The sequence below is a fragment of the Erithacus rubecula genome (genome assembly GCF_903797595.1).
Source record: "Erithacus rubecula genome assembly, chromosome: 2".
In the NCBI taxonomy this organism is placed as follows: Eukaryota; Metazoa; Chordata; class Aves; order Passeriformes; family Muscicapidae; genus Erithacus; species Erithacus rubecula.
The window spans coordinates 1,884,505-1,897,596 of record NC_136685.1 but is presented as its reverse complement, the minus strand read 5'-3'; the positions used below and the strand labels follow the sequence as shown (position 1 = coordinate 1,897,596).

Here is a 13,092-nt window from a genome sequence, read left to right as displayed (position 1 = left end):
GTCAAATCCCCCATACCCTGAGTATCCAGGAATTTCCTGAGATGTTGCTGAACCTCCATAATCACCATGGATCTGCCACTGTGAGCCTCACTTAATTCCTGCCTGAAATCCTTTATCCCTTTGCCTTCTTCAACATTTGTAGGCACTGAATTTCTCCATTAAATCATAAAATTCTCTTCATTTTCATGTTTAACTTTTGCCTGTAAACTTTCCTGAGCTCTCCCTGCTTGTTATGATAAGACAAAACATTGTTTTGCTTCCCTTTTTCTCTCTAAGGAAAGTATTGGACAGCTGTGAAATTTTGGGACCAGATAACACAACACAACCAGAAGGAGAATGAGTGAATTAGACCCAGTGAACCTCTGCAATCCAGTGTTAACATCTGAATTAATTTTTCCCCCAGGAACACACCTTGATAGGCTCAGACAACTCTCAGGATATCCAGCTGTGTGGAATGGGAATTCTTCCTGAGCACTGCATCATAGACATCACCCCAGAAGGCCAGGTTATGCTGACCCCTCAAAAAAACACCAGGTGAAGGAATAAAATGCAGCCACAGCTGTTTGATAGCTGTCATTTTATCCAGCATTTTATGATTGATGGTGCACAAAGATAAACTTCTTTATCTCCTTTGTAGTAAGAAAAAAATCTGCTTCTTGTGTGCTGCTTTTACATTTTAATTGTCACCTGTTCCTCTGTCAACTCATGTTCCATTCCAGTGAGATTTTCTCTCAGGGAGGGGGTTTGTAGCCCAAATTTTCAAAGAGAAGATGAGTAAATTGCATGTGCTTTCAGCAAGTAGATACTCACTGATTTGCAGCTGTGGAGATGTAACTCCTATCAAAATTTGAATTCATTTCCTAGGGAATCTGTTGATATGCAAAGAGCTGCTGAAGCATTTGTTGCTTTATTCAATTAAGTAGCTCTACTTGAGCAGCAGCTGGCATATTCAGATTGATCACCAAATGACATGCAGAGTCAGCATCTCCAACCATTTCTTGTTAATACAAGAAGCAACAAAATTCAAACTTTTCACATTTACCCTGATTTGTGGCTGATCCTGCTTGGAGCACATTGGACTGGGTGACAAATGTGAGATTCCTTTCAAATTTGAGTTATCCCGTAATCCTATTTTCAAGCTTAATCTGACTCTGAAATAAAAGTAGTTTCTGATTATTTTATTTGGTTTCTTTAAGCTGTTCAGTAGCTAAGGTGTCTGTTTCTTACTTAAATATTTCTATTTTGTGTCTCTATTTCAGAGCAGTGTGCAAATGGTTTTTTTCTAGTGACTTTTTTTTTCAGGGTGCTCATTTTTCAGCTCTGATTTTACTCCCCAGACACATCTGGAGTAATATCTGTCTAAATGTACTGAACTTTATGAGCTTAGGGGGTCAAAAGAACTGAATTTAAGGCGTGTGTGAAACAGCAGTGGGTAGATCAGTGAATTTTCTGGGAATATTTTGCTTGTTTGCAATCCATAAATCTCTTCTCCTGCCTTTACTTGTTGCAGTAATGAAAGTAATATTAGGAGGGGAAAAATAAGCTTTATATAAATATATTTACTTTACATTTTTATCTTTTTTGCAGGACATTTGTAAATGGCTCTGCTGTCATGTGTCCCATCCAGCTCCACCATGGAGACAGAATCCTGTGGGGAAACAATCACTTCTTCAGGTAACAAAATTGTTAAAAGAATTGTAAATTGTCTTCCACTTTGTTTTGGCTGGATTGATATTTAGTGCTGAATTTTATTACAAAGTCACTGTGTCTCTGTCCCCTGTAGTCCCAACTATATCTGTGATTTTCCTGTATCAGACAGGATCACTGGTTTTCTGTTCTTGTACTTTGAAACTCTCTGAAATGCTTCAAAAATCAGTGGATTTGAATGGTAATCTAAAATTTCCTTGCTTTATTTTATGCTTAAAAGGAAAACCCCCATAAAAAAGTGAGATATCACTTCATTATTGCCCCTAAATTATTTGAATGTGGAATGACTGAAAAATGCCATGGTTATCTAAACTGTATCTTTGGTAGTATCAGGTATTTAATTATGAGAGTATAGAATGGATTAATTAGTTTGCCTTCTGCTCCTGTTTTTACCCTGAGGAAAATTACACCCACAGGAGATGAATGCAATTGAAAGGAAAAAAAAATCTTCAGATTTGGAGGCTCTGCTGAATTTTAACAATTTTTGGAAATAACCCTGTGTTTCAGAGCTGAGCAGTTAATAGTTCTTTAAATTTTTTTCTCTTATTTAAAGGCTGAATTTGCCAAAAAAGAAGAAGAAGGCAGATCATGAGGATGAGGAGAGGGACAACTCCATGAAATGCAGTAACAGTGTGGAGCAGCTGGATATAGATGGAGACAATTCCAGTGAGGTGTCCAGTGAGATTAACTTCAGCTATGAATATGCTCAGATGGAAGTCACCATGAAGGCTCTTGGCAGTAATGGTAAGGAGCCACAAAAATTATTGGCAATGTGTAGAAAACACAATAATATTTGTGCACAAAAATAGAAAAATACTTGTGTGCAAATATGTGTACAAAAATACAAAAAATATCCACAAAATACAGTGGATAACCATTGACTTTTCCCCTTATAACTTCCTTCTGGAGAGTTTTTCTTGTGAATGACTCATCAGAGTCATTTTTGTGCTTGAGGAGGGAAAAATAACCATGGCAGACTGTTTGGTTTGGCACTTCTTGCTGAGGGGAAAGCCAAAAGTGGAATGCTGGTGGACCTGCAGTCTCAAATCAAAGTGTTTTCACTTGGCTGTTTATTTTTCTTGTGTTATGTCTCACTCAGGCATTAACTGCAGTGATTTCTGTCTCTGAAACTGTGTTTTTGAGTCTTTGTGGTCTTATGTAGCTTTCCCAGAATGACTGTATTTTGGGAAACAGGATTACTTACAGCTTGGGCTTTTCCTTTTTTTCCTTCTCTTAAATCATCTGCCCTGTAAACATTTCTTTTCCTTCAGCACTCAGCATCACTTTCTAAACACACCCTGCAACAAAAGAGACTTTTCTCATTTTACCCAATCCCCGTGCTCACACCACGCATCCAGGATGCTCCTCAGCACTGATTCCACTGTCAACCTTTATTTCCCAATTCTTCCTAGACCCCATGCAGTCCATCCTGCAGAGCCTGGAGCAGCAGCACGAGGAGGAGAAGAGGTCAGCTCTGGAGAGGCAGAGGCTGATGTACGAGCACGAGCTGGAGCAGCTGCGGCGCCGCCTTTCTCCCGAGAAGCAGCAGTTCCGCAGCATGGACAGGTTCTCCTTCCACTCCCCCAGCGCCCAGCAGCGCCTCAGGCAGTGGGCAGAGGAGAGGTGGGTAAGCCCCTGGCACCAGCAGGGGGGTTCTGTCAAGTTTCTGCAGTGAATTTCCAAGATTTACAACACTTAGAGCGAATTTTCGTAAGGACGCGGTCGAAATGTTTATCTGAGAATTCACGGGACAGGTTGGGTTGGAAGGGACCTCAAAGATCATCCAGTTCCACCCCTGCCATTGTCCCACCCACTTTCTGCTATCCCAGGTTGCTCCAAGCCCCATCCAACCTGGCCTTGGACACCTCCAGAATAACCAGACCTAAAATAGTAGAAAATACAAGAGATAATGAGATCCTGCTTTGTTATTAAGGAGAAGCTCTGCCCTGATCAGCAGCAAATTGAACTAAAGATGGGGTGGTTGGAGGAAATTTTGAGGCTCCTATGTGAGTTTGTTCTTTCATGGGTCATGCATGACTCAGCTGCTGGAAGGTTGTGTTTCCTCTTGACTCACATCCAGCTGTCTGACCTGGGCAGGTTCTGACTAGAAGAGTGTAAATAAAAAAGGGGAGTAAGAGGATGGTACAAAGAATTTTAATCCAGATAATTGTAAGAACCATTTAATAACCACAGAGGGGTCACTGTCCACTCTGCCTCTTCCTGAGTGATGGCACTGAGGTTATTTACTTCAACCCCTACATAATATTTTCCACTATTGCTGTCAAAAAAGAGCAGCTGCAGGAGGAAGATGAAACCCTAAATAAATGAGTGTGGTAAGGACATAGTCATGAAAAACACAAATCTAATATACATGGATAGAAAAGCAGGTTGGGAAGTAAAGAATATTTCAGACAGCCTGACAAGGCTGCTAGCTGTGTGCCTGGGATGTTTTTTGGCCCCAGATTCCTGGGCTGCACAATTGCCATTCTCTGTCACACTTGCCAGGAAGGCCAATGTACATGTGTGAATAAACCTTTCTCTGTAACATGGAACATTCACATCTGTGGTGGGAGTACTCTGCAATGAGCCACACAATAGCTGCCTGTTCAGCAGATGCATGGAGAAGTCTCCAAAACCAGCAGCATCCTAATTTTCATATTGCTAAATTAATACAAATAGGATTGTTGGGGTTTTTTTTGCCCAGTTGAAATGTAATTTCATACACCTGATTTTGTTGTTAAAAATGATAACATTATTTTGGTGTGAAGGGACCTGAAAGGCTTTCCAGTTCCACCCCCTGCCATGGGCAGGGACACCTTCCACTGTCCCAGGTTGCTCCAAACTCTGTCCAGCCTGGCCTTGGACACTGCCAGGGATCCAGGGGCAGCCACAGCTTCTCTGGGAATTCTATTCCAGAGCTTCCCACCCTCCCAGCCAGGAATTCCTTCTCAATATCCCAATGGCAGTGAAAGCCATTCCCTGTCCCTCCATCCCTTGTCCCCAGTCCCTCTCCAGCTCTCCTGGAGCCCCTTTAGTCTCCAAGGGACTCTGAGCTCTCCCTGGATCCTTCTCTTCTCCAGGTGAGCACCCCCAGCTCTCCCAGCCTGGCAGAAATTTTCTGAATTCCTCTGGACTCTTTCCATGTCCTCCTTATGTTGGAAACCCCAAAGATGTTGTGTAGGGCAGAGTCCAAACCTTTGCACAATTCAGGTGCTTGTGAATGTGAAGTTGCCCCTGGGTTTTTTGGAGGGGCTCTAATGTCACCTATCCCTTCCCTCTTGAGTCCTCACCCACAAACTCTCAGTTGCCTCCTCATCCATTTCTTTTGCTTTCAGCACATAAACCTCATGATTTTTCCTGCCTCCTCTTCCCAACCCTGTTTTTCCAGAGAAGAAATGCTGACCCACAGCCTGAGGAAGCTGCGAGAGCAGATTGTAAAAGCCAATTTGTATGTGAGAGAAGCCAATTTTATTGGAGAGGAACTGGACAAGAGGACAGAGTACAAAGTGACCCTCCAGATCCCAGCTTCAAGCCTTAATGCCAACAGCAAGGTACAAGTCACCCTGACTGAATTTAATGATTGTTTAGTCAGTTTGGCCCTCAGTGTTCAGGTTTGTTTTACTCTGACTGTAATGGTTGAGTTAATTTTCCACTAATGTGCATTAAACACATCTCTGCTACATCCTTATTTTATACATGAAAATCCTATATTGTGCTTTAAAAGAGAAATGTTTTGGTGCAAGACCTTTCCCCTGGTGTTAAAAGTTCCCCCTTGCTGCTGTTGCAGAGTGACAAAGTCTCTGCAGGTTGGGTAACACTCATTGCAAGTGTTTACTGTCCCTTTCTGCACATTTGACTTTGCATCATCTCAGTGAGCTGCAAAATTTCTGCCATCCCCATCATGGAGAGAGGAACTGGAGCAGAGAGGATTTGGATTATTTGTTCCCAGGCATCTTAGAAATTTTGGAAGGAGGGAGCTGAACCCAGACTTTGTGTCTCAGGCTGGCAATCTAAACTGGTGTTTGTTCTTGAAGCCAAATCAGTATTTTGGTGATACTGAGTCCTTAGTACAGTAGATGGATTTTATTCCAGGATTATCATTTTTGTCAATTGTTTTAGGAGTTTTTCTCTCAGTCTTCTGGGGAAGACACATCCAGAGACTGGATGATAAAGGGGGTTAAGTGTCTGCACTAGTAGGCAGTAGTAATTTTAGCTGGAGCTCCAGGCCTGCTGTAACTTGAGGATATTTGTGAAATGCTTAAATGTTCCCATTCCTAACACTTATGTGAGGTGAAAATCCACAGAAACCAGTGCCTGTAGCTGTGATTAGATTTCCAGTTAAAATGAACATACCAATACACTGTGACAGCTGAACTCAGAGCCTGTCATGTTTGCATTTGGCTGCTCAAGCCAGAATAAAAAATTTTAAAATAAGCAGACTTTTCCCAAAGACATTCTCAAGTTTTTGTTCCTTTTAATCTCTTTTTTTTCACTGTTGTGACAGGAATTCCTTCTTGCATCCCTTTCTTTTGCAGAGAGGTGCAATTCTCAGCGAGCCTGCAATCCAGGTGAGGAGGAAAGGGAAAGGCAAACAGATCTGGTCACTGGAGAAGCTGGAAAATCGACTGGTGGATATGAGAGACCTTTACCAGGAGTGGAAAGACTGTGAGGAAGACAATCCAGTGAGTAAAAATCCTGTAATTGAATTCCTGCTACATTTTCAGGAGGATTGTTGGGTGGAGGTGGAGAGGGAATATGCAAAGGGCTGAATTTCCCTGAGGTTTTGCTTTTCCTAGTTCTGAATTGATCCTTCAGCATTTCATTAACCCTTATCTTGTCACTCTGATCCCTGCTTGCATGCATAGTTTGGTGAGGGAGTGGAGCATACAATAGGTAACACAACAGCAGTTAACATTCAGGAATCTGGCAAAGTTCAGGAAAACTTGCTCAGGCCAGACTTCTTCCCCCAAAGTAAAATTCATTTCCATTCTTCTTTTGATCTAATCTGGCCTCTTGATTGAGTTTAATTCTTTCACTGGGCTTGTGCAACACTTTGAAAAGTGTTTCCTGGGAGGTTTGGTTTCCTGACACAGCTCTGGATTTGCTTGCAGGTGATGAGAGCTTATTTCAGGAGAGCTGATCCCTTCTATGATGAGCAGGAAAACCACAGCCTTATTGGAGTAGCCAATGTTTTCCTTGAGTGCCTGTTCTATGATGTGAAGCTGCAATATGCTGTTCCAATCATCAATCAGAAGGGAGAGGTTTGTCATTCTTTATAATCTGTCCTTACTCAGCTGTTTAATTACAGCCTGTGGGATCTTATTACTACCAGGATGGAGTAGATAATTTCCAGTTTCATGTGCACAAGTTCTCTGCTAAAGCCCATAATACTTTACTGGAGTTTTCAGACAGCTCTGAGTCCCAGCAGGGTGATTGTGAAAGGAGAAAGCTTCCTGAGCACTTTCCTGAGGGAAACAGCCCAAAATAAGTCCTTAGGATGAGTAATAGCTCCACTGGCTTCACTGCCTGCCATCAGGAAAATTTAATTCTTACATATATTCTCTAAGAACAACTTCAGAGCACACCAGGCAACATTCTCCATGCTCTGCATCAAGTGTTCACTTTGCAGACTCTCCAGAGGCTGGTTTGAAGGTGAGATTGTTCCCCAAATCACCCCAGTGACCAATTCCTTTATGTCTTCTGCAACAAAACCTTTTTGACTCTTGCTCCGAAGCGTTTTTCACATGGTGCCACAATGCAGGGTGTAAGAGCAGTGCAGAAAGAAATAAAAAATTGGCTGTTGCCAGACTGGGAGGGAGGGTGAAGCTGTCCCTGGTTTGTGGCACAGAAATCATGGTGGCTCCTGTGCTGGCAGGTTTCAGGTCGTCTGCATGTGGAAGTTGTGAGAGTGAGCGGGGAGATCGATGACAGGCTGGTGGGAGGTGAGGACAGCCCTGACTGCTCCAGTGACAGTGACATCCAGGAGAGAAAACTGGTCTGCAGGGTGAGTTCCACATCATCCCCAGCCTCTGAGCAACCTTTTCTCTTCCCAGCCTGAGTCAGAAGGAACTCTTTGGTTTCTGGGTGTTGGATGTGGCTTTGTAACTTCATTTCGTATCCAATTCAAGAAGAGTCACAGAATCTGATGAGCTCCCATCATTCCCATCATTATCTCTCAATATTTCTTTCTCTCTCAATATTTTCTTTCTCTAAATATTAAATATTTTGCAAAATATGTGCAGTGTGTTTAGGACTGTTGGTAATAAAAAGAAAATCAGTAGGAAGTATTTACTAGCAGTTTTGTGTGATAGTGAAACTACAGGGTACAGGTAAGAAAAGAAAGGCAAAAAACATGAGAGGGAATGGTCCCCAGCCTTGCTGACTTCTGGACAATATGAAGAATTTGGGAGAAACTGGGTTTTTTCCCCCCACTTTTTATCCCATAGAGCTCCAGTGTTTACAAGCAGGATGGGATATTTTGGCAAAAAATATTTCTTCCTAATCATGAGGATTGTACTGCAGAAGTCCAACTCATTTGGTCTTAATTTGACAAATGGGGAATAAAGGTTTATTAAATATATGGTGAATATGATGGCTTTGTTTAGATCACAATGAGAATTCACAATATTTTGTTTCTATTTGGCCTTGATTTGATGAGGGGACAGGCTAATTTTGCATTCTTTGGGGTTGATTTTTGGTTATTTCCAGCATCACAATGTAAGAACAAGTAATAGCTTAAACCAAGTTTTTTTGGAACATAAAGGAGCCACTGGAAATATGGAATTTTTATTGTATTCCTCTTCAATTGCAATGGTTTTGGTGCATTTCACCATTAAAAATGAGCAGAATGTCCCTTCCAGGAAATATGAGCCTGGTGACATCTAGTGACTGTCTTCAGCTGCTGCACTTCAAATATTGTCCCCAATGAGTATCAGTGCAGAAATTTTATTTACTAAATTGTTTTTGGTTTGCTGTTCTTACATTTTTTATCCTTTGCTTTGGAACATTGTTCTACAGGATGAAATTTTAAATTCCTTTAATGATGAATAAGTGCTTTTCATTTCTTTCTCACCTCCTTTCCAGATTAAAATACTTCAAGCTACAGGTTTGCCACAGCACCTGTCCAACTTTGTGTTCTGCAAATACACATTTTGGGATCAAGTGGAGCCAGTTATTGTTGCACCTGAGGTGGATCCATCCCAGTCTTCCATCAGCAAGGAGCCACGGTGCATGGTTGTCTTTGACCACTGCCATGTAATTTATTTTTCTGTTTCATTAATTAACTGTAAGGCAGACAAAAAAAAGCAGTTTTAGGTTTGTGTAGCAGTTTCATCTGCCTCTTTTCTCACATTATATTTCATGATGCCCTAATCCTATTTTTAATGTCATTATGTTGATACACTAATACTTTTTAATAAGAACTTTAATTTCTTCAGAGCCCATTTTTATCTACACTGTTCATTTGTACAAAAAGTATTGAAGGTGAAGTGGGTTAATAAAGAAAAACATCAGTTCATCAGAGACACTGACATTAGAATTTATCCACAGTAAAATTCACTGTGGATGAGGGATATTGATCTGAGGATATTTGATGTCAGTAACTGAGATGATCGCTCTAAACTGATTAAATGAAGTGTCCCAATTTTGGGACATGGGGGTGCTGAGAATGCTGAAGTTGGGGTGTTGGAGGTCAGAACAGATTATTCAGGACAGAATCTTTCTTCCCACTGGCTTTGGAGCAGAGGCATCTTTAATGGAGACATCTAAAGTCAGCTTGGATGAATCCCAGCCAAATCACCCCAGTTCTCTTTGTGTTCTCTCACTCCTCATCACACTGAGCAATTTATTGCTCTTACCATTTGTGAAATGGATGTAACACCTGTAAAACTTCTGATGAGTTTTCATTTTCTGATTCTGAACATTACAACATATGCTTTGATTTTTTTCTTATTTTTCTGAGCCATTGATTCGGGGCTTGCAGCCTGTGGTCATTTTTCAACTCCTTGTAGACTTTAATCTTTGGGAAATCAAATATCTTTGACCTGCCTCCTGATTTTATAGACTGAGGCAACACTTCCTTTCCCCTGGATGTATCTTGGGAACCAGGGGGATTTTACTGAATGTTTTTATTAAAGCCAAGGCAGCAAAATCTCCCAGCCTGAATCATGTAACCACAGTTACCAACTGATTTGTCCCTTCCAGGAGGTTTCTGTGAATATTTCTGAAGACTTCATGGAACACCTTTATGATGGTGCTTTGGCCATTGAGGTTTATGGGCACAAGCAGAGTGGTGACCGCAAAAACCCAGCCCTGTGGGATTTGGGAATAATTCAAGCCAAAACACGCAGCCTTCGGGACAGGTAAACCTGCAAAATGCATCTTGGTGTAAAATTTGGGGCAAATCACTCTCTGAGGTGCCCAGTTTTGTAGCAGCTTTGGGGTAAGGAGTCAAAATTTTGAACTGCAAAGCCACTCCAGTTCATTCCTAGCCATGAAATGCCATCCCTGTAATGCTTCCATTGGGAAAGTATTATTCCTTAATATCTCAGTTTGGATAAATATGCAATGTTGTGGTAATTCAGACTGCAAAGGGGTGTTGTTTGTTTGCTGGCACCATTTGTTGTGCTCACAGTAATCTTGTAGCATTTTCTTAAATGTGAGTTGTTCTGCCTCTTCAATTAGAAGGCAGCTCTGCATCTTAATTTATTGGCAGTTACTTCTCTTTTTACTTGCAGCTTAAGCTTATGTTGACTATTAAGCTGCATATAGGGAAATTCAGAATAAAAGGATAATGTGGCAGAGAGGAAAAGGATGCTCTGAAATAGTGAGTTATGTTTGCTAGCTAAGTAGTGAGCACCTCTATCCTTTTTAATTTTGAAGTTGTACAAAAATGACTGTTTCTTACTAAGCTCTGGAAGAGTTGGAGAGAAGGAAGTGATATGAAGAAGATCAAGAAAATGCTCTGAATCTTGAGAGCTTGTGAGACAGTATCATATTTCATTCTTCTGTCTTCCATCTCAATCTGATTGCCCTGACAACACTGGGCAGGATTTGAGACCAGAGCTTAAATGTGGGATTGGGGTTTGTATTGGAATCAGGAAAAGGCTTACCTCTGATGTTTGACTAAAACAGCTGTCAGGAAAAATTAGAAGCACTGCACAGCTGGTACCTGTGTGCTGACAAATGGTGCATTTATTGTTGCTTCAGTCACTCTGAGCTCAGTGTTTGGATGCTTTAATTCCTTTTCCTTTGGGAAGAAAAGCCCCAACCAAACCAAAGGAAGAACCCCATGCCTTGTTCTGCAGGTGGAGCGAGGTGACCCGAAAAGTGGAGCTGTGGGTTCAGATCCTGGAGCTGAATGAGAATGGGGAGTACTGCCCAGTGGAGGTGACCCCTGCCAAGGATGTCAGCACAGGAGGCATCTTCCAGCTCAGGCAGGTGAGGTGGCACAGGCAGAGTTCCAGCTGTGCCAGAAAACACCTGGGCAGCTCTCCTGGTGTGAAGGACAGGTGTCTGCCAATACAGGCAGAAGCTTCTCTTTGAAATGAAGAGTGTAAACCCCCTCCCTACAAATTATTGTTATTTTTGAAATGAAGGGGCTCTCAGGCAAAGATATGGGAATTAGGAATAGCAGTTCTTTACTAGGAAAATTAAAATAGAAATACAGTATTACACAGAACAATCCCAAACCCTGCCAGAGTCAGAATCCAAGCTGACACCCATCAGTCAGTCAGGGTGGTGGCACAGTCCCATTCCATGGTGCTGCATCCTCCTGCAGTGGCAGATGTGGTTCAGCTGGAGCAGTGCTCCTGGAGAAGGTGCAGTTTCCTCTGAAGGTGCAGGGATGATGTGGGAAAGTCCAGTTTTCCTCTGGAATCCAGTGGAAAGGCTGCTCTGGTGTTCCAAATGTCAGTTTTTGTCTGGGTAGGAAAGGCTTGGCTCCTGCCCTGGCTGGAGCATCTCCCAGTGGGATGATGGAATTTTATCAGCCATACACTGGGACTCAGTGGCCATGAACAGGAGATATCTCCTGGAGGGAGGATGGGCTGTGGGAAGATAAAGATGATTGCCCAGCTGGTTTAAAGATGGCCCATTAGCAGAGAATATGTGCCAGGAGATCAGGGGCACTGCCCCAGCTGGTAACTAAATACACATTGCTGGTCACATCAACCCAACACAGGAGCTTTGCTTTGGGTGGCCAAGGAAACATCAAGCTTAGGATGCATCAAGCATCAAGCAAAATGTGGTGGTAGAAAGCAGATGTAAAGTGGGAAACAGAGCAAAGCTCAGCTTAATGGTGATCAAAGCCCTCCTGTCACCTTTTTGCTCTGTCCTGTGCCAGCACCTGGCAGAAGGGACATCAGTCTCCACTGAACTGCATTGCTTTTTAAAGAGGTTCCTTTTATTCAATTCTTCCAGCCAAGCACTCCTTTGTTCTTTGAATTCTACCTACTTTAAATTGTTAATGCTTAACTGAGCAGCTCTAATTTTTAAATGTTGAGCTATTGATAAACTGCTGCCCAAAGAGGAATCAGTAAAAGTTACTCTTCTGACCTCACCAACTCCTTTGATTTTTATTTTAATTTTCGTTTTTTTAATTTACTTTTTCCCCCCCCCCCCCCCCCCTTACAGTTTTACTAAAGAGCAGTTGCTTTGCTGCACTGGTCAGAATTTTCAGCCAAGGAGAGCAGAGTCAGGAAAAGTTCACTGAAATTCCAGTACCTCACCAAATTAGACTATTTCCTCTCCTCTTTTGTAGGTGGGGAGAAGATCCCATTTTCTGCCTTCAGAAGTATTAAAAATAAAATCCTATAAGGGAATGTTTGAAAACCCTCCAGAAAAGCAAACTGGGGAATTGCTGAATGCTGAACTTTTTTTTTTTTTCTCTCTGTAAATTAATAAATCTTGTAAATAGAAATCCTTGCAGCAGGAGGGGGGATCTCTTTCACACTGGGTCATTGGGATTGCAGCACTTTGTTCTTCCCAAAAGAAAAATATAATACTCCTTGCCAATGGCTGCCAGTAGAGGTCTCTGTGGAATTAAACTTTCATCACTGTATATTCATTTATTTTAAACAAGCATTTCAAATTGTTCTTTTGGACAGGGGCAATCTCGACGAATCCAGGTTGAAGTGAAATCTGTGCAGGAATCTGGGACCTTGCCACTGATGGAGGAATCCATATTATCTGTTGGCATTGGCTGTGTTCAAATCAAACATGCCAAGTCTCAAAATTATCAGGTAAAACTCTGAATATTTACTGTCAGCTATCTCCAAGAGGTGGAAAGCATAAAGGGAATTATTTTCCGTGGCAGAAATAACACTTGTAAGATGTTTTATGTCTCTTCTGGTTTTGATTGGGTGTTTTTTCCTATATTTGGAAGCA

The 13,092-nt window shown here is 41.8% G+C and overlaps 1 protein-coding gene across 1 annotated transcript in view; it reads left to right on the top strand.

Annotated features, from left to right (window-relative positions):
- The window catches only part of KIF13B (kinesin family member 13B), a 113,915-nt gene that overhangs the window by 67,598 nt on the left and 33,225 nt on the right, over positions 1-13,092 (top strand). Inside the window, exons 14-25 of the mRNA XM_079298190.1 lie at positions 404-534; positions 1,588-1,674; positions 2,261-2,451; positions 3,120-3,330; positions 5,096-5,258; positions 6,243-6,389; positions 6,819-6,968; positions 7,583-7,711; positions 8,791-8,961; positions 9,910-10,067; positions 11,013-11,145; positions 12,813-12,947. Coding sequence (XP_079154316.1) covers positions 404-534; positions 1,588-1,674; positions 2,261-2,451; positions 3,120-3,330; positions 5,096-5,258; positions 6,243-6,389; positions 6,819-6,968; positions 7,583-7,711; positions 8,791-8,961; positions 9,910-10,067; positions 11,013-11,145; positions 12,813-12,947 — 1,806 coding nt within the window. The remainder of the gene's footprint in view (positions 1-403; positions 535-1,587; positions 1,675-2,260; positions 2,452-3,119; positions 3,331-5,095; positions 5,259-6,242; positions 6,390-6,818; positions 6,969-7,582; positions 7,712-8,790; positions 8,962-9,909; positions 10,068-11,012; positions 11,146-12,812; positions 12,948-13,092) is intronic.